This window comes from Anolis sagrei, chromosome 1 (genome assembly GCF_037176765.1).
Source record: "Anolis sagrei isolate rAnoSag1 chromosome 1, rAnoSag1.mat, whole genome shotgun sequence".
Classification (NCBI taxonomy): domain Eukaryota; kingdom Metazoa; phylum Chordata; class Lepidosauria; order Squamata; family Dactyloidae; genus Anolis; species Anolis sagrei.
Window position 1 is genome coordinate 95,612,901 of NC_090021.1, and position 27,058 is coordinate 95,639,958.

General features: G+C 38.2%; 1 protein-coding gene across 3 annotated transcripts in view; it reads right to left on the reverse strand.

Annotated features, from left to right (window-relative positions):
* Nucleotides 1-2,126: 2,126 nt before the first annotated feature.
* PRDM1 (PR/SET domain 1) overlaps nucleotides 2,127-27,058 on the reverse strand; it is a 105,286-nt gene continuing 80,354 nt past the window's right edge. For all 3 annotated transcript variants that reach the window (XM_060753105.2, XM_060753106.2, XM_060753104.2), the window contains 5 exons: nucleotides 20,028-20,147; nucleotides 16,219-16,471; nucleotides 8,700-9,751; nucleotides 7,271-7,399; nucleotides 2,127-5,959 (listed from right to left, as the gene is read on the reverse strand). In XM_060753105.2, the coding sequence (XP_060609088.2) occupies nucleotides 5,384-5,959; nucleotides 7,271-7,399; nucleotides 8,700-9,751; nucleotides 16,219-16,471; nucleotides 20,028-20,147 (2,130 nt within the window). In that variant the 3' untranslated portion in view covers nucleotides 2,127-5,383. The remainder of the gene's footprint in view (nucleotides 5,960-7,270; nucleotides 7,400-8,699; nucleotides 9,752-16,218; nucleotides 16,472-20,027; nucleotides 20,148-27,058) is intronic.

Sequence of the window (27,058 nt, forward strand, 5' to 3'; positions counted from 1 at the left end):
CATGGGTGCGCAAGTCTCATTATATACAATGGCATCATGGGTGCTCGAATCTCATTATAAACAATGGCATCCCTTATATAAAATGGCAGAAATCAAGGTTTGATTTTTTGGAATCTTTTGATATTTTTGGAATGTTTTAAGAGCTGTGGACTATTGAGAGCAGGGATACAGATTCCGTGGATAGGGAGGGCCCACTTAATTCATGTATTGTTGTCATGTGCCTTCATGTTGTTTCTGACTTATGGTGACCCTAAGGCAATATCTACCTTCTTAAAAGAATATCAGGAGTTGTCTGTTGCATCCCAGATATAGTTATTACTAATCAGGCAATGCTTAGGGAGAATTTAAGGTATGCAAAATTAGGTTGGCCAAATCTACTGCACATGGAATTAGCAGAAAGTTTTGAATGCTTAAAACACATATGGATTTAAATGTCTTAAGTACATGAGGTACACAATGTCTGTTGATGGTTGTGGGACAGAAATACATTTATCTTTATCTAGACTGCATCCTGTAATTCAGCTATGGGCAACTGCAATGATGATGCAAGAGTGACCCTCAAAACATGCAGAGAAGTCCATGGAATCTCAAGCAGGTTGGAGCAGTAACATTCTCATCTTCTTTAATAGCAGAGGTGGGCAAAGTGTGGTGGGAGGTCTGCATGGAGATCCGTCTCTCCAAATGTCAGCCCAAGTAGATTTGATGGTCAGGAATGTTTACTATCAGCTTTAGCCGATTCACCAGCTTTCTAGATTTGGAGGGTGTTAAGATGGTAGTGCATGTGTTGGTAACCTCAAGGATGAACTTCTGCAATGTGCTTTATATTGGGCTACCTTTGTACCAAGTTTGGAAACTCTAGGAACAGGAACATCTAGGAGTGAGCATATTGCACCTATCCTGAAGTCACACAACTGGCTGCCAGTTAGGTTCTGGGCAAAGTACAATGTGCTGGGTTTGACCTTTAAATGCTATATGGTTTAGATCCAGGTTATCTACAGGATCGCCTTCTCCTCCACAATCCACCCTGAACACTGAGGTCCTTGGGCGGGGGGTGGGGTGGGGGTGGGGGTCTGTTCCAGTCTGCCAGAACCTGATTGGCAGCCATCACCCAGTGGACCTTCTCATTGGCCACCCTAAGACTGTGGAATGACCTGCCGGGAGAGCTCCAACACCTAGATTAGCTGTCGCAATTTAAGACACAAGTGAAGACCTAACTTTTCCAGCAGGCCTACCCAGATAATTTTAATGAGAAATTTTAAACTTGCATCTTATGTTTAATTTCTGTTTTGTGTATTTTAATATGTATTTTGTGAAAATGTGTATGTTTTAAAGGAAGTTTTAGGTGAATGTGTATTTTAGCAATGTTGTAACCTGTCTTGAGGAGAGGCAGGCAAGAAATAAAAATTATTACTATTATTGCTATTATTATTGCCAACAAAACTGTCAGAAAATATAGCCATTTGCCTCTTCTGACCCCTAGAGTTCCCAAGACAGAAAAAATATCCAAAAGTAATTCAAAATAATGGCTGCAAGTGGCATTGCATCATTCTGGGTGTGACAAAACACACCAGTAAAATCTACCAGGTACGAACAGTGGAGGGGGAATGGCCGTTGTTCCCTAGTGCAGTTGCTGACCTCTGTTATATACTAACAGAAAACTTATTTTGAGGGCATCATCAATGTAGAAGGGAACCCAGTGTGTGCAAAACAAAATATGATGAAGGGGCGGGGATGTTGGAATGACGTATCCTAGAGAAAAGCCTGGTTGATCACCTCTCTGGACAGGAGCACTTTAGATCTTATTGCATGCACCATCTGTGGACAATTCAACCCCTCCCCGAATATTTAGAGTGGTTTCATTATTTCATGGGATTATATAATGGTGGATATGTTTAAAACTTACTTGGTGAAAACTCTGGCAGAAACAGAATATCTGCAGGTAAAGACTACGCTTCAGTCCCACTGCCTGGACCCATGAAGTGTATACATTTTATTTTTTTATATTATATTTTGACTGCAAGAGAAAACACATTTCATTTGGTGGTGGTGGTGGGGGGGCACGGGGAGCAACTAGAAACGGGAAATAAATATCAGTCATTATCTAAGAAATGGACATGAGTCATCAGTAAAGCAATGAACATTTTTATATTTAATTTACATTTTGACATTTTTGCACATAAATAACAATGTAAACCAGTACGTAAACATAGGATAGTTTGTTCTAGCAAAGTAAAAAGCCTGTTAACTTTGGTCAGAGCCTGTTCTTAAAAAAAAACAAAAACAAAAAAACACTGATTGTTGCTACATTCACATGTGAAGTTCCTAAACGGAGAGAAGATTTGACAGAGAAAAAGCAATTTTTTAAAGCTGATGCATATAAATCTTTGTAAAAATTGTATTAAATACAAGAAAGCACTACAGGCAATTATTAAAAGCAAGTGTGTGTCCAGTGATAAGGGTAGTGGTACTTTGGTTTCTCCTACAGTAAAATCCTACATTAATGAAACATTGCTACATTTAAATATATTTGCCTCACACTTTACGGGAGCAGAAATGTAATGAACTGTAATCCTTCCTTCAAAAGCTATATTTAAAAGTTTTTCTTGGGCTTCTTTTAGACCATAGATGCGTTTGGTGATTTAAATAAGAAGGCATTTAAGAATGGTATCATTTCTGAAATAGTCTAATTCTTTAAGACTATTATGTGATACAAATATATACACACACACAGTGGAGAAGGGTGTATTAACACTGGCTCGTTTTCTCTTGCAACTTATTTTATGAATATTCCTCCTTTCTTCTGGTACAGGACACATTACATCTGATCATGCAAGCTTTCCAAAAGCAGAGGAAATCATGCTAGGCTTCCCAGAACAGTTTACATTACTTATCCTACTCTTTGCCATGGGGTGCATTTGTGTAGTTTGCTTCCAAAAGTTACCATTTTTTTTAAAAAAAACTTATAGGTGGCAGTATGTTTCTGGGTATTAGATTACGTACAGATAAAAAACTATCAAAATTTGAAACATCACTTTGGTACAATTGGAAAATGGCATTTCATAGCAAAAGAATGCATATTCTCAGCAGAGATTTTTTTTCCATTCCTGGAAGATTTGTTCAGGTGGATTTGGTATCTTTTGGAAACAAGCTCCACATCTATATCACACATAGATGAATAAACTCAGGACTTGTTCATTTTTTTTAGGTCAGAGGCAAAAGTCTTCAGCAAAGATAGGGTAAACTATAGAACACCTATGAAGAATCTTCACAGAATTCTTTGGGGATGACAGAATTAATGGCTGGAATCCTGTATGGGATTTACAGATACATAAGCAATGTAGTTACAGTGTTATGCAGTAAATCCCAGATGTCCCCCATTCCTATCCCTACTATCTGGGAAGCATCTACTACAATTGACTGGGATCTGGCTCCTCTCTATTTAGGAGGCAGCTGCCTGCAGTTCTTACTCCTTCTTGTGACTTGTCTCCAGAGTAACAGGGAGAACCACCCCCGCCCTGCAGCGAGGATGGCTCATCTAAGGCTCACAAACAGTCAGATGCTTCCCAATTGATATGGGAACAGAGCCCTGTCACTTGCAGCACCTGCTTCCTGAGAAGCAGAGACTGGAGGATTTTCATAGTCCCTACATAGCCCTAAACTAGAGACTATGTAAGGACTGTGAATATGTAACAGTCATGAGTGTATAACGCCAGCTTACACATTCGTAACTGTCCTAGAGGATTCTGGCCAACATGTGGATCAATTTTCTTATGTAACAGCATGCAGGAATCAGGTGTCAGTAAAAATTACTGTGCCTGTGTACAGATGAACGATTGCCTAATATAGTTTGAAGCTGATCATTTATCTCTTTGGGAAGGTGAAGCAAGCTATGGAAAACAGATCTTTCTTATATGGTTTTGGCTCACAAACATAAGTGGTATAAAAATAAATGCGTGTGCACACACACAGGGTACATTGGTATAAATATTCATAAATATACATGTATTATTTGCTATACCTTGTATTCCGACATGGTATCTTTGGGCTTAGCACAATAAAACAATTTACAAAAAGAAAACAAAAATGCATGCTATCTTTTCCTCTGCACATTTTGGTTTGTTCTCTAAAGTAGCAAAGCATTAGATAAAACAGCATTTTCTGCACCACTGGACACACTCAATGAGGTAACTGTTGTTCAGCAATTTTGCAATGCCCTCTTCATCTTTAATTAAATTAACCACAAAATGTACTAATTACAAACACTGAGAGAAATCTTAAGTCATACAGATGTAAAAAAAAAAAAAGGGGGGGGGAGAGACACCAATTAGGAATGCTAAGAAAAAGCTTTGATATTAAGGAAAGAGAGGAGAGAATTGGGGAGAGTTGAGAGAAGAAAATAAGTCCCAAATTTATTTCCCAGAGAATCTTTTAAATAATCATATTTGCTCATAGCACTTCACTGGCAAAAACTGCAGCAATACTGTTATTTTTTGGACAAAAAAAATAAGTTATTTGGTTGTAAAACTTTCTCAAAGCTTCTGATGCCCAACTGCTAATCTGAGAAATAGTTGTTTCAACAATCATCTCCCCTCCCACTCTATTTTACCCATTATTTTTGGTAGAGAATTTTCTTTTCATCCGAAGTGTGAAGTACTAAAGATGCAAATCTCTTTATCTATATACCGGTATGACTTATTCTCTCCAACTGCTGCATACATTTTTAGGCAATTTCACATTTCTAACCACTTCATTGAACTACAAAGAACTGCTATGACTACAGGGACCTCCAGGATTTACCTTTGGCAAAACAAAAACCTCATTTCTGAAACAGGTATATAGTACCCCACCCTAACCCACCCCTTGCAGCCTTTTGGTTGTTGTTCTTTTGTCGAACAGATATACAGGAATAAATTCTACAAAGAATGACCACAAGACAACAGGGGGAAAAAAGAACACTTATATTCAAATTTACAATGGACGCTTCAGTCATTGTAAATATTTTCTAACTATTGCTCTTTGAATGGTAAATTGCATAATAAATTATGACGTATCATTACTGGAAAATGATTATGGATATAAGATTGTCTTTTTTTGGAAGCAGGGGAGGCAATCAACAGTCCTTGCCTCCTTTCATGCCCTGAGAAAACAACTTTGGAGTTCCTTCTTAACAACTGGAGTTAGAGGAAACTACTGTAAGCCAAGATTGCTTTGCAACATTGACACTATGCACAAGCAATTGCTACAGGCACCCTGACTTGCCAAGTCATAAATTAAAAAAAATTACTTCTTTGTCTCGCATACAAATGTATCCGTATGCACATGCGCACATATACACATGCATACTCTCACCCGTGCACATTCAATTCATACACATCCCACAGCATTAAGGGTCCATTGGTTCAACGGTTTCTTGCTTGACCTTTACAGGTACCCGAGGTAGTGGATGACCATGAGGCAACTTCACAAGCGACATATCGGACGATTCGTAAAGACTGCATCCTGAGGAGACTCGCCCATTTCCCAGGTTCCTCTGCAGCGAGGCTTTCAGCGTGGCTCCTTCTATCTCTCTTCTAAGCACAGCAAGTATTTCCTTCTCTACCACCGATGCCATGTCTATATTGTCCTCGACATCATCCAATCTGTCTGCACTGTCACTAATGTCAAATTTCTCAATCTCTTCATTGATGCGATTGAGGTCCTCTAAAGAAAGGTTGGAGGCCGGGACGGCAGGACAGTTGCCCTTTAGATGGACCTTGAGGCTACAGAGGTGGATGTAGCTCTTGTGGCAGTGGATGCACTTGTGGGGACGCTCCCTGGTGTGGAGCCGTTTGTGCAGCTTCAGGTGCACAAACTGGGTGAATTTAGCCGTGCACAGCTTGCACTGGTAAGGCTTCTCCCCTGAATGGAGCCGAAGGTGGGTCTTCAGGTTGCTGGTGCTGCTGAACCGCTTATGGCAGACCTAAGGATGAGGAACAAATAAGACCATCAGCATTTGATATTTTGTTTTTTCAAATAATTTCAGATGGATAACTTTGTTTTCAGGGCTGCCCCTCCTCGCCCATTGCCTGCTGCTTTTGGCCGCTTATTCCATTAGTCTATTTCAGTTGGGATTTGAATGTTTACTTTTAAGCTATTTTACTGTACTTACATTTTAATTGTTTAAATTGATGTGTTAACTGTTAAAATTGATATATTATGCTTAATGATTATATGATTATATATATATATTATATAATGTTTAAAATTGATATATATATGTATAATGCGGCATTGTATGCCATGGTCTGTAAGCCGCCCTAAATCCACCATCGGGGTGGGAAGGGCAGGCTATATATTATTATTATTATTATTATTATTATTATTATTATTATTATTATTTTATTCAAATATACAGGAAAAAAAGAAAGAGTACAGACTTACAAAACAAGAAAAAGCAAATTATGAGTACCAAAAACAGCGAAGTAAAAACCACCACCATAAAAAAGATACCAAACAATGTTCCTTCTATCTAAAAACTAAACTACAACCCATAACACACCTCTATCTACAACATATAACCTATGCACATTATAAGCCGGTATCTGATAAAACTACTACTAAATCTACTCTATGAGCCATCCCACTTGTTGCCTGCTGATTTTAACTACCCATTTGTTAGTCCCTTTAAGTATCATGTTACTTCTGCCCTTCTACTTTCCTAAATAAAAAATCAATCATTAAAGATTGTCTCCATCTTAGTTTTTTTTAAAAAAGGATAATAAATGGATCCCAGTCTTCTTAACTTTAATCATAGTTTTTTCCTTGATCAACACTGTCAAATTGTCCATCTCAACTAATTTACATATCTTCCTCGGGATGTCTGATTCTTTCTGTGCCTAGGCCTAAATCATTTTAAATAATTCTCGCTACAGTGTTCATAAATCATAGTGATCTTCAGTATTTCTTTTCTACTTTAACAAACCAGGTTTTTAAATACATTAAATCCAAAGCTCTAAAAACACAATCCATCCTCATTCAGCCCTTAATCTTCTCCTTTAAAAGTCTAACAATCCCTGTATTGCTTTTGAAAATCCAGCATGAATAAAATGTAGGCTATGACTGATGGAAACATTATGTCTGCCAGCTTTTCTGAAAGTGAAAAGGAGTTTGTCTCTTCCGCATTGGAAACTGGAATCAAACAGGACTCGTTATGCCCTCAATTTTGTATCATGTACTCAAAATGCACCTTGTATTGAAGCCAGGGTCTTATTCTATGCAAATGGTGACATACCTGACACTCGTGGGGCTTTTCTCCTGTGTGTACCAGATAGTGCTTTTGGAGGTGAGCCAGCTGAGTAAACCCTTTATTGCAAGTAGTACATTTGAATGGTCTTTCTCCACTGTGTACTCGAAGGTGAACCTGTTATAAGACAGAACAGTGATTGAAGTCGTACAACAGCAGTAAACAGAGTTTGTTAAGTGTTGCTCTTTAAATGCCAGGCATTGTAAAAGGGTGACACTGGAATACATTGATATGTAAATTACAAAGTCTTTAATTCTCCTGTCTCCACCCATTTATTTTTCGTTGTGGTAAATTAATGCAAATCTTTGCCAGTATTCTAGAAATTAACCTGTAGAAATTAAGCACTTCATTGTTGATTTACGCAGAAGCTGGTTTTAACCTGAGGAGAATAATCACTTTACTAATCATACCATGATGATGACTAGAATACATTAGTCAATAGCTATATTGGGTTGCTGTGAGTTTTCCGGGATCTATGGCCATGTTCCGGAAGCATTCTCTTCTGACGTTTCGCCCACATCTAGGGCAGGCATAATAAATTATGATCCTCAACCTCTGAGGATGCCTCTGGAACATGACCATACAGCCTGGAAAACTCCCAGCAACCCAGTGATTCCAGCCATGAAAATCTTTGACAACGCAACAGCTATATTCCTCTTCTCTTGTTCTTTAGATTTTCAGGCGAGAATGATATGTTTCTTAAGTGACTGAAGAGAACCTGTGCACCATGTTGGCTTAGAGATTCTTGCCTCAGTAATCATGCTGCTTAGAGTGTAATGTTCAATGGTAATACAGGTAATGAAACACATATGTGGTGGTACTGGTTCTAGCTCCCATTCTGCGATATACACAAGTGAGCACCCACTGCTTCTCTTCTGCCTTCTGAGTCCCAATTTCTTCCTACATGCTAAATTAATTGGGACCACTACTAGTTCAGAAGTTTCTCCTCAGCGTGCCATATCTGGCTTTATATTTGAATGGTTTGATTCAAGTTCACATTGTAGCATTTTTAACAAAAACTCACATAGCAGAACAGGAAACACCTGAAGAGTGAAAGTGATAGGATGACAGCCACTTCACAGTATACCCAACTTACTCAACTGCTGCACAGAAATACTATTTAAGCCATCTATGAAAAAACTGCTTTTTGACACCTGAGTTTTCAAAGCTTTAATGGCACAGAGAAACAAATAGCACATGTAGGAAGAATGCATTTTGTCTTTGTCCAAATACAGTAATAAAAGTAATAAAATGCATTTTGTCTTTGTCCAAATACAGTAATAAAAGTCACTAAAATAAGTTAATCTATCTATCAAATTATGGAAACATAGCCCTTTCTATGAAAACCACAAGTCCTTTGCTGTTGTATCTAAAAACAAGAGCTGATGAGAAATTGGTGTTTCCTCAAAAGACCTACCTTGAGGTTAGAGAGCTGGCCAAAAGTTTTGGAGCAGACATTGCATTCATATTTGATTTTGCCATTCTGTTTCTTCAGTGGGTATGGAAGGGTTTTGTAACCAGTCATGTTTCTCTTGGTCTTGATGAGATTCATGGCTTCTTCGCTGCTGGTGGCAGCCAATACTGCTGAGGTAGGTTTAGGTTGCATGATATGCTCCGAAGTGGCTGCGGTGCCTGCCGTGGGCGACCCACTGGTTGGACTACATGGCTTGTCCTTCATGCTGGCAGCGGCTCCCGTGATGGAGAAGGCACTGTTATGTGCGGGGATGAGGAAGTCTCGTGGATGGTCAGGTTGCAAGAGCTGGCGGCTCCCATCCGATGGCAAGGAACTTGGAAGGGCAGATGGGTTCAGCATATGATTAGAAATGCTTCCTCCACTGAGTAGACTGCTGTAGAAAGGATACATCCTTGGAAACAGGTTGAAATTGTTGATGCTCATGCCATATGGAGGTAAGAGGAATTTGGGATAAGGGAAGGCTTGTGGAAGATGGCTTGAAGGAGCATATCCAGGATATGACCCCAATCCTTCTGAGTTGTAGAGTCCATTCAAGTATGGATAAGGTTCTCTGTGCTCTTGAGTCATAGAAGTGAGGGGGGATACTGTAACTCCCGGGCTGCTGTGAGGGCTTGAGCTTTTCAAACTTTGGTCTGGGCTACTCCTGGCCGAAGGGCTTGGTGTGGTGGAAGACTGGATAGGTGAATGGGCAATGTAACTAGGCCTCTCAATCCCATAAATTGAAGCCTTCAGGTAATCTTCAGGAATGTGAGGTCGGATTGGGTAGACAATACGAGGGTAGAAAGGCCTCTCGGGGCTACAATTTTTTCTCAAGCTCTCCAAGTCTTTTTCTTGAGTATGTGGAGAAAGGTGAGTGTAGAACAAGTCCCTTCCTCTAGGATTACTGGAATCAGTTTTCAGGATTTCCTTCACACTATGTTCTCTCCGGGGAACATTTTTCTGATAAAGTTCATCTTTGTCATTAGCTTGCTGCTTTGGATTAACATTGCTTTGTGCTGGAATACAAAAAAACCAACAAATATATAAATACAGATATTTAACTAAAAGAATTTCTGGACACTTTACAGATTAAATGAAAACAGGGTAAGGAAAACCAAATCCTGTCAAAGAGAAATCTTTTGAAGTCTTTAAAAAACAGAGACACTTGCATCCTGTGGGCTGACTACCTTTGCATAAACTTAAAAGGAATCTAACCACAGCTAAATATTAAATAATGGGTGATCATAATGAGCTACTTCGCATACTCTTGCTATGTTTGTTCTGACATGTGTACTTCTATATTTGCTTCCTTGAACATGAGATTCAATTGCTTACACAAAACCTGATCTATTTGAAATGATCAAAATAGCATCTTGTCACAAGGGGATTCTTTTGGAAAAAGCAAATTCTCAGAAACACTTCTCACAGCAACCATCTCATTTCCTGGCTTCTAACCCAATTTATTCCAGACCCTAATATTATTTTCCCAGAGAAGGAACTTTAGGTCTCAATACTGTAACCAAATCTCTGTTCAATTACTTTTTTGGATTATAATTCCCAGAATCATCCATCCAGCATAGTTCCATAAGAAGCAGTTCTTCGATGTACTGCCTTTGAAGATATGACAGGGAAGTTATTAAATAATATTAAGCACTGCATTCAATTTTCCTTCTGTTTCAGTTATGTGAATTCATATGCAGTATTCTCAATACATCATTTTCAAAGAAAGAGTAACTTTGAAGTACCTGGATGACTACTTTTTCCTCATGAGTAGTCTTTTTTACTCCTAATATACTTTGGTAGTTTTTATAATAGCACTATTAATTGAGGATTTCAGTGGTTTTTAGATTTGTGGAAAATACATTTGCTCACTACCACATGGTAGTTATGTTATGCAAACAACTATCTTATAATACTTGTCATTATCTTGGTTGATTAGCAATGTCAATGTGTGTAAACACTAAAAATCCTGTAGTCTTAGAATAAAATGAATATTTATTCATATTTCTGCTTGTGTTTTATTTTTGTTTCTATAGGAATGTTCTATTTTTTTCTTCTTAACTCTGAAGTTTCTTCTTTCACTACTCCAGTCAGTATATGAGACTTTCACACACACACACACACACAATTTCAAAAGTAAACTTAGCACTGCTTTTACTGGATGTATTTATTCATGGCATGAAAGTAGAATACCTCCTCCCTCCTTTTTCCCCTTATCTTTTGCTACCTCAAAATCCCAAACCCAATATGTTTTTGTTCTAAGCATTATGACAGAAATGGGCATATGTAAACATTCAGCAAGTATCTGCTTCTATCCTGTAATATGTCATGTCTACATAATTCTTTCCTACCGCATACACATTGATGAAACACTGTGGGATATTATGACTGGCCCCAACTGCACAGAGTGAGTTTCTGTGGTATATATGTAGTGAGAGAACATGACACACAGCCTCTTCATGTACACCATATTTCAGACCTGCTTTAAACTTATACATGAGGGTGACTTACACTTGAGTATATATGGTACACATGTAAACTGCATCTGTGTTATTGCTAGCAAGTATTTTCTGAACCTTGGCAAAAACATCAACCTGCTTTTCTAATATGCTAGAAGCTATCAGCATCCTGGAACCATTTAATGAAAACACAATAGAATCTGACGTGCTGATCTGCAGATAGACAGGCAACTTCCTATATATCTTACTATGAAAGCGGGTTTGTAGTCTTTCCTCTATTGAGTGCCTCTAATGAAGAAGCATCTATCACTCTAAAAATCAGCTACCCTGGTGGTACATATGAACAACAGGACTATGGAAAAGACTCACAAAGGATTTCTCTGAAGTCCTGAATCTAACATCTTGGAATATTCTTTCAAACCTTTCTTATTTTGTGCTTCTAATAGCTGCCTGTTAGGGCCATCTTACTTGTTGCTAGCAAGGATACCTAAAAATAGCACACAACCTTTCAGTACCTGAGCAATGGACAACCAAGTGGAATGTCTGGGTCTGGGGAGACCTGCTCAGCCAAGAAGCTCCATGGCCAAGTTTTTGCGTCGAGGCAAGCAATTTTACCTTTAGCCTCATGTGTGGCACAAAGATGTTGCAAGAACTAAATATTGATGTGTGCATGGCAACTTTAAGCTCTTTAACATGGAGGGGGTTAAATGGGTGATTGACAGCATTCAATGTTCTTAGGGTCACTTCACACATAAGAAAAGTAAGTCTGAAAACAAATGCATCATAGCAAGTAAACTCACTAGGATCTGTGACTGGCTCCAGCTTTTTATCTATTTGTGTACAGTACTTGCTTTCAAACTCAGTTTTATCTCTGTGTAATATATGAATCAGCTGCATGTGGCCTCATGTGTCATATCAACCTTTGTTCCCCTTGAAATCCTTCATCAGTCCCCCAAACTCCCCTAAACTGCTTTTAAAAAATGGAATAATTCTTAATGAAAATCACCCAAAAACACTCCTAAAGCAAGCCAAACTCATGAAAACATGCCAGAACCTCATTTGAGCCATGGCAGCCCCCTCTCAAATACTTCCATTTCCTTCTTTTCCTACTTCAAAATGGCGACATGAAGAGGCTCTGATTCTGATTGTCATTTTGAATAATGGGATGAGAGGGTACAAGGGCACATGTGGATTGGGGGGGGGGGGAGAAGTCTTTAGGTTGGTTGAGGAATTGGCCCCTGTCTCTATACAGTTACTCATTCCTACTTTAATGTATATGTTGAAGTTACTCAGCAAACATGCTAGTCTCATACTTCTGGGCAGGAGGCAGTTGAAGAAAAAGTACCCTATCAATTGGCTCTTCAAAGGCTGCCAAGCCAGAACAAAGATCCAAACAGACATTATCAGATGGGTTGGGATGGGATAGATATGTTGCCATTAGATCAGTTGTTCCCAACCTTTTTAATACAAGGGACTTTGACCAGGGACCACTCTCCAACACTGGTACTAAAAGGGTTACAAATCAGTTTTTGGTCAACTTTACATTTGGTATGGTTATTTGGGATGCTGATTCAGAAAACTGCATTGGGTAGACCATATGAGCTCTAGTTTTTGATGCAGAACATGTGCCATCCAGGAGTTGCTATCTGCTCTCCCACAGAAAACCATATTTAATAATCTAGAGCGTGGACCTCATTTCAGGTCTCGCAGCCCACTGGTGGGTCGTGGCCCACAGGTTAGGAACCACTGCATTAGATGAACAAATACATTAAATTTTATCACAGTCCTATCATTCTTTTGGCAGAGTCTATAAGGAACTTAAATTTTCACTTGTGACCTTGCTATTTTTTTTAAAAAAGGATAAATGCCAAAGGTAACAATAATACTAAAGTATAGGTTATAGTAACTGAAGCACACTTCAGTGAAGCACAGATGGCAGTCTTTCAGTCGATATATGCCCTATGTATATTATATGTTGTACGTTCAGCCAAAAGTATGACCAGAGGTTCCATCTATACCTCTTTTTGTGGGCAAGTTGTATGACATCTTCTGTGCAAGGACACAAATACAATGTTTAAGGAAACACACAAAAACATACACAGAGGATAATATTATCCAAATCTAGGTTAAAGAATGTCCCCTTTACACCTTCCTTTTTAGCTGCAAGAGAGATGTTGTTTTAATTCTTTCCCCTGAGACTACAAAAAATAGCTGTGGGTGTATAAAGTCATTTCTAGAATAAATGCTGCTGAACACTTGAGTGATGAATTTGAGTAATGCTGAGTCACATTTTTGTTCTAAATAAGATTCTTGTTTTGCTAGAAGAAAAAAGAACCTAGAAGTTCTGAGGTAAAACATTTTCCACAGAAGCTAGGGATGGAGACTAATTGTTACCAATACATGAGATCATAAAGTACACTTTCAAGTGGGTCACGAATGCTCTTGGCCAATTCTGCAGAAGCCCTTGGCCACAATCCAGAGGAACCATGGTTTATTTGAGTGGCAGACTATTGGCTGAAGGGAAAGCAAAGCTCCACTATGGCAGCTAGAAATTTGATATTCCAAAGTGAATTACAGTCAATCAGATGGCAGAGGTCTGTAATTTTAATTGGTGCTGCAGTGGCTGGCAGAGACCAGAGACTACATGTATATCTGGTCCTTTCTCTAAGTAACTCAAGGATGGCATTTAAACCTCTCAAAAGCCTTATCAAATACATTACCAAGACAGTGATTTCCCCAATAATGACTAGTAAGCTTCATAGTTAAGCAGAGATCGGAACCTAAGAAACACATCACTGAACTAAAACAAGATCTCCATCAAACATAATTATTAGTAGGTTCCCTTTTATGGATACAATTGCCAGACTCTTGTAACTGCCATGGGAGTCTTTAGATGTTTTCTTATAATACAACTGATCTAATCTATGACAACATTTTCAATGTATTACGTATTTCAAAGTCTCTCTACATCACAGATGTATATAACACCATCTGTATTATTGTGGGAAGTTAGGAAAACTGAGTTCCTACATTAAAATTCTGATGTCCAGTTATTTTGCCATAATGGAATTTGTATGGGATCTCACAGCACAACTGGCTACCACTGGAGGAAGTGCTTCCTTCACACTTTCCCTTGCATTCCATTGCCCAGATCTATTTTTAAAAGATCAAATCTTCCCTCATTTTCACTGTGTAAGCAGAATTCCACATGGATACCACAGAGATTATTGCAGTGGCCGAATACAAGAGAGGGTCTTTGGAAAGTTGTAACATCATTTAACAGCAAGCCATTACAAAATGGGAGAATATATATGGTCTGAAAATATACAAAACTACAGAATGCACTTTATGTATCTACTTGTTTTATGATCTTAGCTGTAGGACAAAGGACAGATGGACAAAATGAGTGAGGGATAAAGCAATATAAAAAAGGGGAAATGGAAGAAAAAGGGAATGAAAACAAACACTAAGTCATAATCTATTTTTGATTATCTGATCTGGTCAAATAAACCATCTGGATTTCCCTATCTAGTATTTAGACAAGCAAAGCTAAAGTGTCAAAGAAAGGGGAAAATGTAACAAATGCACTTGAATGTATAAAACAGATTGTTCTCCTAAACATGTTTAGAAATACAAAAGTCATGCCTAGCAGACTGAGACAGCATTTTTATCTGTTTAACTGGGAGAAACTACCAGGATGTCCTCTCTGGAGAAGAAATGATCTATTATTCCTATTATATGGCAGAAGGTAATTGGGTTGGCAAAGCGGGACAGAGTGTTTTCCTACACGAGCCAAATCAGCTCTCACATTGGAGGTTGAGAAAAGGTATAGCACAAGGCAAAGAAGGGAGGTAGCTTAGGGAATCCCTGGCATGTTAATCAAGGAGACTTGGCAGGCCACATTTCACCTGCAGAGCAACATTCCCCACCTAGAGACATCCTCTAAACCTAAATTTCTCTCTCTTTATCTATATATATTGAAAGGTTTTTTTAGCCTGCCTATACAATTTCTTTAATTGCTTAACAAATTAGTTACTTCATAAAAGTATTATATCTGTGTATTTTTTAATCACTTATTATGTTCAGCCCTTTCAAGCCCTGAGAAAACTCTACATTAAGTAGTGTAGTTATTTTCTGTTTGCAAAATAGATGACTTCTTTTCTATACAGTACTGTAAAAAACAAACACTTTTTCATTTTGTATTGCAAAAACTTTACATGGCCATTGAAAGTAGCTACAAAAGGTTCTCAGAATAGATGTACAATATTTCCCAAGCAGCTCCAGAACTCTGCTTTCAAGATACGAAGGATACAGTATCCTTTACTGAACTATTAAAAATGGCTATGAATGTTAGTACAGGGTCTACACCTGCAGGACAGTAACCACTTGAGAATTTGGACAGCTCAGTGCTATAAGAATTGCATTGTTAATGGGAGCCCCAAATACCTATAACCTCACACAACTAATAACACAAAAATTATACAACTGCATGTCCTGCCTCTAACTTTTCCTAATTCAGTAGAGTCTTGCTTATCCAACATAAACAGGCTGGCAGAATGCTGGATAAGCAAAAATGTTGGATAATAAGGAGGAATTAAGGAAAAGCCTATAAAATGTCAAATTACGCTATGATTTTACAAATTAAGCAGCAAAACATCATGTTTTACAACAAATCGATAGAAAAAGCAGTTCAATACATGGCAACGTTATGTAATAATTACTATATTTATGGATTTAGCACCAAAACATTGCAATGTATGGAAACAACTGTGGATCTGGGAAGGAGGCAGACTGCGTTGGATAATACAGAACATTGGATGAGCGAAGGTTGGATAAGCAAGACTCTACTGTACTCGTATAGACACCTAAGTTTCTAATGCTAAGCTATGTTGCTTTAAAATGAGAAACTTTAAAAATATTACAAATCTGTGTTGATATTAGAGATGACTCAATCATAAGGTTATGCAAATGGTTAAGACCCCATTGTCAGAAAGCAAGTGTGAGCGTGCTGTACATCTACTTACTAATATTCATCTTCATCAGGTCTCCAGTAGAAGGATAGTGCAACCTCTCTGCAAAGTCCCGGCAATACCACACAAGCAGCTCCTGGCCTGGCGGGATGGGCTTGATGGTGTAAAAGTAGATGTCCATTCCATTCTGACAAGCTGCCAGGTTCTGCTCCTGAACAGAATGGGCAGGGTTTACATAACGCATCCAATTGCTCTTTTCTTCATTAAATCCATCAATGAAGTGCAGAAGCTCACCCCCAGAATAGATCTGTAGAAAAGAAGATATGAAAGGTGTTAGAAAAACAAATGTTGCTGAAGACAGTATAATATGGTAACATATAGAAAAGTCCATTTTATTTTCTAAACAGGAGCCTACAACTGTGGAGTTTGTTTCCAAAAGATTCCCCCCCCCCAAAAAAAAGACAAAGAAGTTATAAAGTAGCAGGACATTGTTGGCTAGGAGTAGAATATTATGCGCTGATCAATACTATCAAAATGTATCAAATCACTTTGGCACGGGATATGGAAAATTACATTTTATAGCAAAAGAATGCATATCCTTAGTGCTGTTTTTTTTTTTTTTTCCAATTTCTGTAAAATTTGTTCAGATGAATTTGGTACCTTTTGGAAACAAACTCCACAACTGTTCACAAAACAGAAATTTAAATAGTTGTTCCAAATTATTGTTTTTTCACTCTTTGATGCTTATTTATGCAATGCTTTGTTTTGTTGCAGCATTCAAATGGAAACAGTGCTGGAAGCTGAACATTCAGTGACTCTGCTTTAAGAGGCTATTTAGGACTGCTGGTCAACAAGTGGATGGTATTATCGACTTAAGGTCTGACTGTGTGCGAGCAATAATGCAGTGAGTCACTTCGGCAAGGACTAATTAGTCTAGTTATGTCACAACCAAGTCTTTGTTGTCTCCTACAGCTTCTCCACTCACCATTTCCTACCACCGCCTTCTAAAGTTTTAAGCAAATATCCCCCACCCCATGTCTTAAAGTAACACTTGTTCATGCTTGGAATGTATGTCTTTTGTTGAAGGATTGGGTGTGGTAAGGTGACGTGTGTATGTTGTTAACTAAAGAAATCTGAGGGCAGGTCAGACTTTACAGTAAGCAATATACTTTCCCTCCATGAGTAGGTATGTTTACAAAAAGTTGGACTGTAACAGAAGAACAAATAATGTAGCGACTTTGAGTATCTTTTGTTTTCCAAAGTGCCTCGGGGATTAACGTAACTGAGCAAAGATAACTCTTCATAGTTTTGTATCCATTGAAGGGCCATTTGTTGTTTTCTCAAGTAAGTGCTCCATAGGAGGTGGGCTGGCATGTTATAGCCAGAACCCCAAAAGGCAATTTGTAGTTCCCAAAATCATCATGGTCAAATAAAAATCATTTATTTAGATCTATTTCCTGCCTTGTTCCAAGGGCTTTGGAGAAATAGCAATATGCATCCTTGTTTCACTTTAGTCTCAACAGTTAGTTAGGTGATTTCCAAAAGGCCACCCAGTTAAATGTCACAGCTGAGAAAGGATTTCGGTTTAGTTTTCCCATGTCCAAATGCTAAACTGAATCATTCTCCCCTATGTATGTGTGTATGTGTGTGTTTTAAGAGCATTCAGTTTCATCGGAATGCTGTTTGATGTAAGGATCAACCGAGAAGTCATTAAAAAAAAGGGAATAGCAACAAAGCTGGCCTTTTAACACAGGCCGTATACTTCCTGTCATTTCAGGCTGAGGAAATACATGTGGCTTCATCAAAGAAGCTTGAACAATTTTGTGGTGTTTTTGTTATGAGAAGGATGGAACAAAGCCTGAAGAATCATGCTCGCAAGAGGAGTTTGTTAGCTTCGATTTGCAAACTTCCAGGAACTCAAAGGTTCCACTGCTGTGCGGGTCTGTTGCAGACAGAAGGTACTTTTTGAGGTTAGAACAAGTGACTTCCAGGCACCTTTCAATGCTAATATGCCTTACTGTACATTTTCCTGAACACACATACTGCACTACAATGAACTCTCATAAAACTTTGTTTTGCCATCTCACCAGACGTTTCCATGCATCGTAAGGGAGATTAAAAATATGCTGAATCACACTGTGGCAATTACAAGAAATGACATCACCTTGGGAGTTTGCACAGCATATCTGTGCCTTCTGTTTTTAGAAGTATAATCCGAAAGTAGCCCTTATGCTTACATACAGCAGATGTTCCTGTTCCTGCCAGCCACACCAGGATCTCTTTCATATGACATGTGGGAAATTATCTCCCCAATTTCCTTTGCATGTACAGGACTCTTTTTTGAGCCCTGAAGGAAAGAACCTTCTTTACTTGAGGCTGTCTGAATCCAGAGAATCAACACTATCATTTACTAAGGCATTTCAGGAGGCAAGCCTCACAAGCATGATGTCAGCTCTCGCACTGAAAGTCTGGAACAACATCCTGTTAGGTAGTCACAAGTCATGGTCCAAGATTTTCTGAATTACTTCAGTGATCTAATGACTAGTTTCCCTGCTGCTTATTTGAACCAGCTACGAGTTACAGTAAATTATGCTGGCTAGTTAATATGAGCTGCCTAGTTTTAACAAGGAAGCTTCAGAATACCAGTTACTGCCAGCAAAAATAGGGTTTACACACCACAGCTACAGCATTTGTAAAAAAAATAGAGGCACTGGAGTGTTTGAACACACTATTATGGAATACACATTAAAATAGAGAAGAACAAGGGACAGCATCCTCCTTGACATACTAGCATTTGACAGACAGATATCTCCTCATCGGGGCACAGTTCAGAAAACCCTTTAAGATGGGATAGCTCACAATATATTTGAATCTTCTTTGTACCTATAGTTATTCGAATTTATATGGGGAAATACTTAAATAATGCCATGATAGATAAGAGTAATGGTTCTCAACCTGTGGGTTCCCAGATGTTTTGGCCTTCAACTCTCAAAAATCCCAGCCAGTTTACCAGCTATTAGGATTTCTGGGAGTTGAAGACCAAAACATCTGGGGAGCCATAGGTTGAGAACCACTGGATTAGAGCATAAGCAGTGTAATGTTACTTTAGATCCCTGGATATTTTATCCATGTAAAACATGTGTACTTTAAACTAAATACATCTCCAAGTCACAACAAATTCATAAGGCAAATTAAGTTAAGAGGTAACTATCCTACGAATGAGTGCTCAAACCCAGCATTAAGTGCAATTTCCCCCTGTCACGATTATTGTGAAGGGCCACCCTGCGCCAGCAGGCTTGGCAGCATTTTAGGAAGTGGCCTCAATAATTTCTGTAATTGAAAATGGGCTCAAGGTAAATAGTCTTTTGCAACAGTGTGGCATTTCAAAAAGTAATTAGTCATTTAATCAACTGCCGAGTAAGAGGTTGTGAAATGCTACTAATTAGCTTTAGAACTGTGCTTGGGCAAAAATCCTAACAGGAGCAAACAAAATGGTACATGATGAAAAAATGACTGACATTGTATAAAATAGAAACTACTCAGGGAAGGATGTTTTAAATCTGATCCAGCAATAAGTGAAAGTTCACATAAAAAGCTGTAGCTGTATAACATTATTTTTAGCTTTATTGTGTTTTTCAAAAAGTGTGTGCCATGAGATAAAAATAATAGTATTTATTATATTGCTTATTATAAGTGAATAAAGATATTGCTCCCTCTACCATTCTCCATCCAGTGTTTACCTGCATTTCCATTTTGACATGGAAACGTATGTGATGTGAGTAGCCTTGCTATCACATTTTATTTTATTAATTCATTGATATAATTATATCACACCCTTTATAGTGGAATCCCGCCAAACTTACCCGCCAAAAATATTTTCTGTTTGCATCTTTAGGAACTGTGTCATTGGTATAGATTTCACCAACCAAGGGTCCAAAGCGTGTTCCTTTGGGGATAATATCTTTGCTAATAACACCAATAACCTGGAAAGGGGGGGGGGGGGGAGAGAAAGAGCTTGATGTTAGACCATAAAAAAAAACAAATGTATCAAAAATACACAGGTTAAACATTGCAGATGAAATAGTAGGCCTGGGTAACAACGGAAAAAATTGTTTCTAAAATCGATTTGTATTTGGGGGGTTTTTTTGTTTCGATATTTAAAATAATTACAAAATTTTCCTTTTAAAAAGTTCGATATTTACGAAATTTCGTAAATGGTAAAAAAATTAACGAATCGATTTCCGAAACAATAACGAATCGATTCGTTAATGGCGGACGTGACCGCGAAATACGCTAAAAAACCTCCAAAACCTTCTGAAGCTTCCCTCTCCCTCTGTTGTTGACTGTTGGTGTGATATTATATTTTTTTTTTCACTAATTAAACCATAAAACTGGCCCAGACATGCGGAAATAATAACGAAACGACCTCAAAACAATAACGAAACGAATACAATATCAAAATACGAAGCATTTACAAAACGTTTTTGAAAATTCGTTTTTTTTAATAATTGCTCCAGAATGGTTCGTTATCGTTTTGTAATTGAAAAAATTAACGAATTATTAACGAATTACGAATTAACGAAACGAAACCGCCCAGCCCTATGAAATAGTTATTCAAAAAGGAACTTTTTTGGGCGTAATTCAAGGTGCTGGCTTTAGCCTACAAAAACCTAAACAGTTCGGGCCCAGCCTACTTCAGGGACTGCATTTCCTCCTACCAGCCCACATAAGCCCTGAGATCATTAAGAGAGGCCATTCTCTTGGTCCCACCACCGTCACAAATATGGTTGGTGAGAACAAGAGAGAGAGAGGTCCTTCTTGGTGGTGGCTCCGCGGCTCTGGAACTCCCTCACCAAAGAGCTGCATATGGACCCCTTGTTACTGGTTTTTCACTCCCAGGTTAAAACCTTTTTGTAGAAGCAGGCCTTCCCCAACAACCCATAATAAGCAATGACTATGTAGCTTATGATTATTCCCAAGACACATCACTGAAAGATTATCTTGGCCTGGCAAGGTTCACACGTCCAAAGATCCAGAGCTTCGAGGATTTTTAGTATAATGTTTTAAGAACAATCTCAGTAGCCTGAGGCCCAGGGATTTTTAATGATAAATGTTGTTATTTATTATGCTTATTTTATATGGTTTATGGAATGTGTTTTTGCTTGTTTATTTGTTTTGGTTGGGTAGATGATGTTGTGCTTTTCTATTATGTAATCTCTGCTTTTTAACCATTTGGTTGCTACTTTGAGCCTCATCCATGGGAGAAAAGTGGGATAAAAATAAATAAATAAATAAATAATATTCTTAGTGTTTTAGACATGTGCTATGTTGCTGGGAATTCATGGAAATAAAAAAATAGCTGTTCTCTTTTTCTTTGGGCCTAGATTGACATGTATTTCAAAATGCTATAGACAGAAAATAGCATGCTATGTTCAATAAAGTTTGCTCTGGTTAATCTGTTCCTATAAAAAAAAACTTGGGAACAACAGTTTGGGATTCTATTAGACTATGAATTATACAAGCACTCCCTCATGCAAAAAAAACTCTGATGTCATATTATAAAAATTAATTTGAATGATGGGAGAAGATGAATATGGAGAATCATTGATGACTAACAATCAAATTCCTAACCCCCACCCCCCACCCCAATTATATGTGAGTGACATATGGCCAAATGTCATCTTTGGATACAGATATCTGTGGTATTTCATTTATTCTGGATTTATTCAAGGAAATGCAAGACATGTTCATAAATACTCTGGAATGTCCAACTGTAAAAACACTGGCTCTTCAGTTTCCTCCTTCCTACTGTACTGATTATATAGAAGGGCCACTAATCAGGAATCAGTTGGCTATTTATCAGAAAGGCAGGCCTGTCAGCCTCCTTACATACTGCCTAGTAAATGGGGTTTTCCTTCCCCACCTTTTGCCTTTGCTGCCAAAACATAAGCTAAATTTTAATTGGCTCTAAATACTGTACAAACAACAGAGTATCTTAGCAAACCAGGAAACATGAATAAGGGCTTTAAAAACTGATGTCTGCAGTTTAAGTGGAAAGTGGGGGATGAACAGAAGACTTTTGTTCCACAGACTTAGTAAACATTCATGTTAAAGCTAATGAGTCATGTTCTTCTCACACTACTGACTGGTTTCATTACGCCTGCCAAAATGATGAGAGGATACAACTGCATTATGGAACCATTCCACATAAGTCTGAAAATAAGTGTATTAACTAAAATGGTCACAGACCACCTCCTCCTTTCACTTAAGTCTATTTATCATACTGTAGACCTCAATTATCAGTGAACAAAATGTAGATTTATTTTGACAAAAAGAACTAGATAAAGTGCAATTGAACCAGTTATAAAATATGAGTGCAAGAGGCAACTCTTCCATTTCATTTGTGGAAAGTATTATTGCTTTGCAAGCAAGAATGGTGGGATTTGGTGGCATTTAACTATACACATCCTTGTCACTGTTTTAACTATCCTTTGCCAGCTTTGGAAAACTTCTTTAGGAAGATGTGCACCGCAAAGCTCCAGGTAGGCCAAGTGTGGTGTCCATTATTTAAAACACTGGTTTCCAACCAGTGGTCTGCAAGAATGAAAATATCATTTGTGGCCTCACCATTACTATACGGTTGCCTCGAAACTATGTGGCAATGAGAGTGACCCTCTTATAGTGCCGAGGCAACGGGGATGTCGGGGGGAGACTAACTACCTTTGAAACATTATTACTATCACATCAGCTCTAGATTATTAAATACGGTTTTCTGTAGGAGAGCAGATGGTGACTATTGGATGGCACATGTTCTGTATCAGAAACTAGAGCTAATGTCGTCTATCCAATGCAATTTTCTAAATCAGCACCTGAAATAACCAAACCAAATCTAAAGTTGACCAAAAACCAATTCAGAACCCTTTTGGTACTAGTGTTGGAGAGTGGTGCCTGGTCAAGTGGTCCCTGGTTTTAAAAAAAGGGGTTGGGAACCACCGATTTAAAAAGACATCTAGCTTGTCTAAATTTGCAGTCAGTTTGACTGGACTCACTGAATTCTAGATGGTCCTCCTGTTGCAATTCTTTTGAGCTACATAACACTCACAAACTCCAACAGACAAAACACTTGAGACGTTATCTCTCTAGTGCAAACTCATCACTATGATGTTTCCCAAAGAAACTGGTGAATTGTTGCTGCATTCTGTTTTTCTCTGTTAAACAGGCATTCACTTCCCCAATCTACAACTTCCAATATTCTTTGGGGATAAGACTTGTCTGTCAAACAAGTTTAAGTCAATAAAGTGGAGGAATTTCTAATGGAACACAGGTTAATACTGAAATCAAGGATTCTGCTTCCCTCGAGGATAAGTGATGAATCACATACAATTGTTGCAAATATGCACTTGAAATCTTTTTTTAATATAGAAGGAAACAGTAGTGAATCTACATAGAAGAGGGACTTTCAGAAGCAAGTACTGAACAAATAGGAGCATGTCCAATGGTTGTGTTTATTTTTGTCACTTCTGTGCATTTTTCATAGAGGTGAAAAAAGCAGATGTTCTTCTAGCTTTCCCCATCTAACTTCATTTACATGTTGTTCAACTTTCAAGAAAAGTCCACAACTAGTATATGAAGTGTACGTGCAAAGAAAGTTTTTGCTCTTACATAGTTTTAAGCAGGGAGAGAAAGGGATTGAACGAGAGAGCACAATATTTCACTCTTAATTCAAATGTATGTGTAAGTTTACAGAACATCTAGGAATCAGTATTACTTGGAACTTGTCAAATAGAAACAACTAGGGGATTTTTGTACAATCATTCAAAGTGTTTTTCAACTGTATTTTGTCTTCTGAACAAAGTACCTTAAAAGATTACAATGTAATATGCTAGTCCCATAAAGTACAGTGTATGCATGAGTGGGAAGGTGATAATAGGTGTCCAATAGATATGCCAACATATTGCAGAACCAAAGAGGATTGATAGGATGCAACATCCAGCTCTCTTGCTCTGTTTCCCTTCCAGCATGAAACATGTGGCTTGACTTGCTCTCTCTCTCTCTCTCTCTCTCTCATTCTGTTGTGCCTGATGAATATACTTTCAAGGTTGTTAGAGAAAGTGTACCATCTTCCCAGTTTTTAAAAATAGCACACAAATTTCACTTCTTAGACCAGCGGTTGTCAACCTGTGGGTCCCCAGGTGTTTTGGCCTATAACTCCCATAAATCTCAGCCAGTTTACCAGCTGTTAGGATTTCTGGGAGTTGAAGGCCAAAACATCTGGTGACCCACAGGTTGAGAACCACTAAGAGTATTGTTATTTGAAAGCCAAACACAAGTTGAACTGGTGGGAAATAAAGCAAAGCCTGGGTTGCTTGTTGTCAGTAATTTCACAGACAGGCAACAACCAATGAATGCATCAGAGAATAATACAGGGAAGGACATCAACACTGCGTTTCCATGGAACATCCATCATATTCTGTTGAAATGAAAACAATTAAGAGCCCAGTGGCACCTTAGTGATGTATTATGGCATATTTTAAGGGATCTAATCATCAGATGCATTAAATGTTATTCTGGGTTACTTGTTTTGTAATACTGGAATGTGGTTTAAGAGGGGAAAAGTTATATTTGTATGGGGGAGGGGGCGATCTTACATTCAGGTGCCTGAGAAGATGTACACTGAATGTGCAATCTTGATGTAAGACGTTCAGATCACACACACCAGACATTAAAAGCTTCTTGTCCAGAAAGGGACTTACTTGACCGGCTGTACTGTTCTAACACTGTAAACATCACACAACTCGGTCACAACATGAAATATATTCCTGTACTTCATAAACAGTAATTAAGTGGATGCTTCAGCATATGTATAAACTGGTTACATCTACATTATGCTTCCAGTGAATTATCTATGAGGTAAAACCAAGCAGCACTGAAACAGAAAAAATCCTAAAATATTACAAAAGTGTTATAGAATCTTGAGATTTTGTTCAAACTAGAAAGAGACTATTTAGGATTTGCAATCAAATGTTACTATTCATATCATGATAAATAGGTATTATTTTATTGCTATTTTTAAAAGTAATCCTAATGGCCATTAGTATTACATACAATTCAGGAGAATTTCTTGCAAATCTCAAAAACACAATTATGATTGATCACCGAAATGCAAGCAAAAATTGAAATTTCAGACTTGTCCACAAGGTGTCATTAAGAACACCTGCTTTGTAATGAAGCTGTAGCAAGTTATAATGTCTAGCAAACACACCAAAAACTCTTTAAAAATGAATAGGCACTATTATGGATGTTAAGACTGCTGCTTTAGCTTCTTATCTTTTAAGAATTTCACATCAGGATCTTTCGGGCTTTTGAAATAGTTCTTATAGGTGATATTATAAGCGTAACAATCCATTTCCACATTTCAAGTTACACCAATGCAGAATTCATAATACAAGTGTATCCTTTTTCTTTCCATCGAATTATCAGATTGGATCCTACAGTAATTTCCCATTCATGCATAAAACTGGCATACCTGAAGTATACAAAGCCACTGGAGGGCATTATTTTCTGTTCCTTTGTAAGTGAGGTGCATTTTCACTTGGCATGAACTAATGACACTGCCTTCATTCCATCTTCAACTTGCTGAAAAGCCAACCAGCAGCATATAAAGAATGAAGGGAGGATGTTGTTTTCTTTACTAACAGAATGTAGCAGTTTTCTATAGGTGTTTTGAGTGTGGAAGTAAAAAAACCTCTTCTCTGCTAAACGTATGGATTACTCTTCTGCTCTTACACTGGCCTCAAGTTGTGCCTGCACTCCTGTCTTTGATGAAATGGATTATTCAAGACCCTTTCCAGAGTTACCAGTGATTCACTCAGCAAATACATCCCTAAATGAAAGTACTCTACAACCTGTTCCCATTTCCTCTAAAGCAGTGGTTCTCAACCTGTGGATCCCCAGGTGCTGTGGCCTACAACTACCAGAAGGCCAAAACATCTGGGGACCCACAGGCTGAGAACCACTGCTCTAAAGGATCAGGTCTGTGGATCTAACACTGATGTTCCAAGATTATTATTTGTTTGTCGTGTCAGGAGCGACCTGAGAAACTGCAAGTCGCTTCTGGTGTGAGAGAATTGGCCGTCTGCAAGGACGTTGCCCAGGGGACGCCCGGATGATTTGATGTTTTATCATCCTTGTGGGAGGCTTCTCTCATGTCCCCGCATGAGGAGCTGGAGCTGATAGCTGTTCCAAGATGAGGTGATGGCAGTAGACAGGACTGTCTTTGTCCCTTTTTGTTTGCGATGCCAGCTGTACTCTTTCAAGGAAAACATCTAGCCCAGGTCCTCATGTGCAATCTATGCCATAATAATCTCTCATCTAGACTACCAAAACATGGTCTAAATGGGACTACCCCTGAAAGTTATTCAAAATGATAGCAAGCACAAAATGCAAAAAGCAGGGATTTTGCATGTATGTGTGTGTGTGTTATATTTCACATGATGCCAGCCATGAATCAGCTTCCTTACATTTCTGAGGCTGGTGATTTTTGAGGTCCTCACTGGTTTGGGATCAGGTTATCAGAAAGACTGCCTCCTACTTTATGAATTTCCCTATCACCCAGGAATGCTGATCACCTAGAAAAGTTAGACTGGTAAGCCAAAGAAAGATGACATTTCCTACAGCTGCAACCTGATGGTTGAACATACCTCTTCGGGAGGTCACATCAGTCTCTTCTTTACCATGCCCCAGACACTTAGTGAGCAAAGCCTGCATTACTATGTTAAGCTTTTATTTCAGTGCTCACTCTGATTCATTCCAAAGAATATTTCTATTTTCAGTTCATTGTTTTGATGTATTTATGTTTTTTTACATTATTGTGGTTGTTGTTTTTATCTAACTT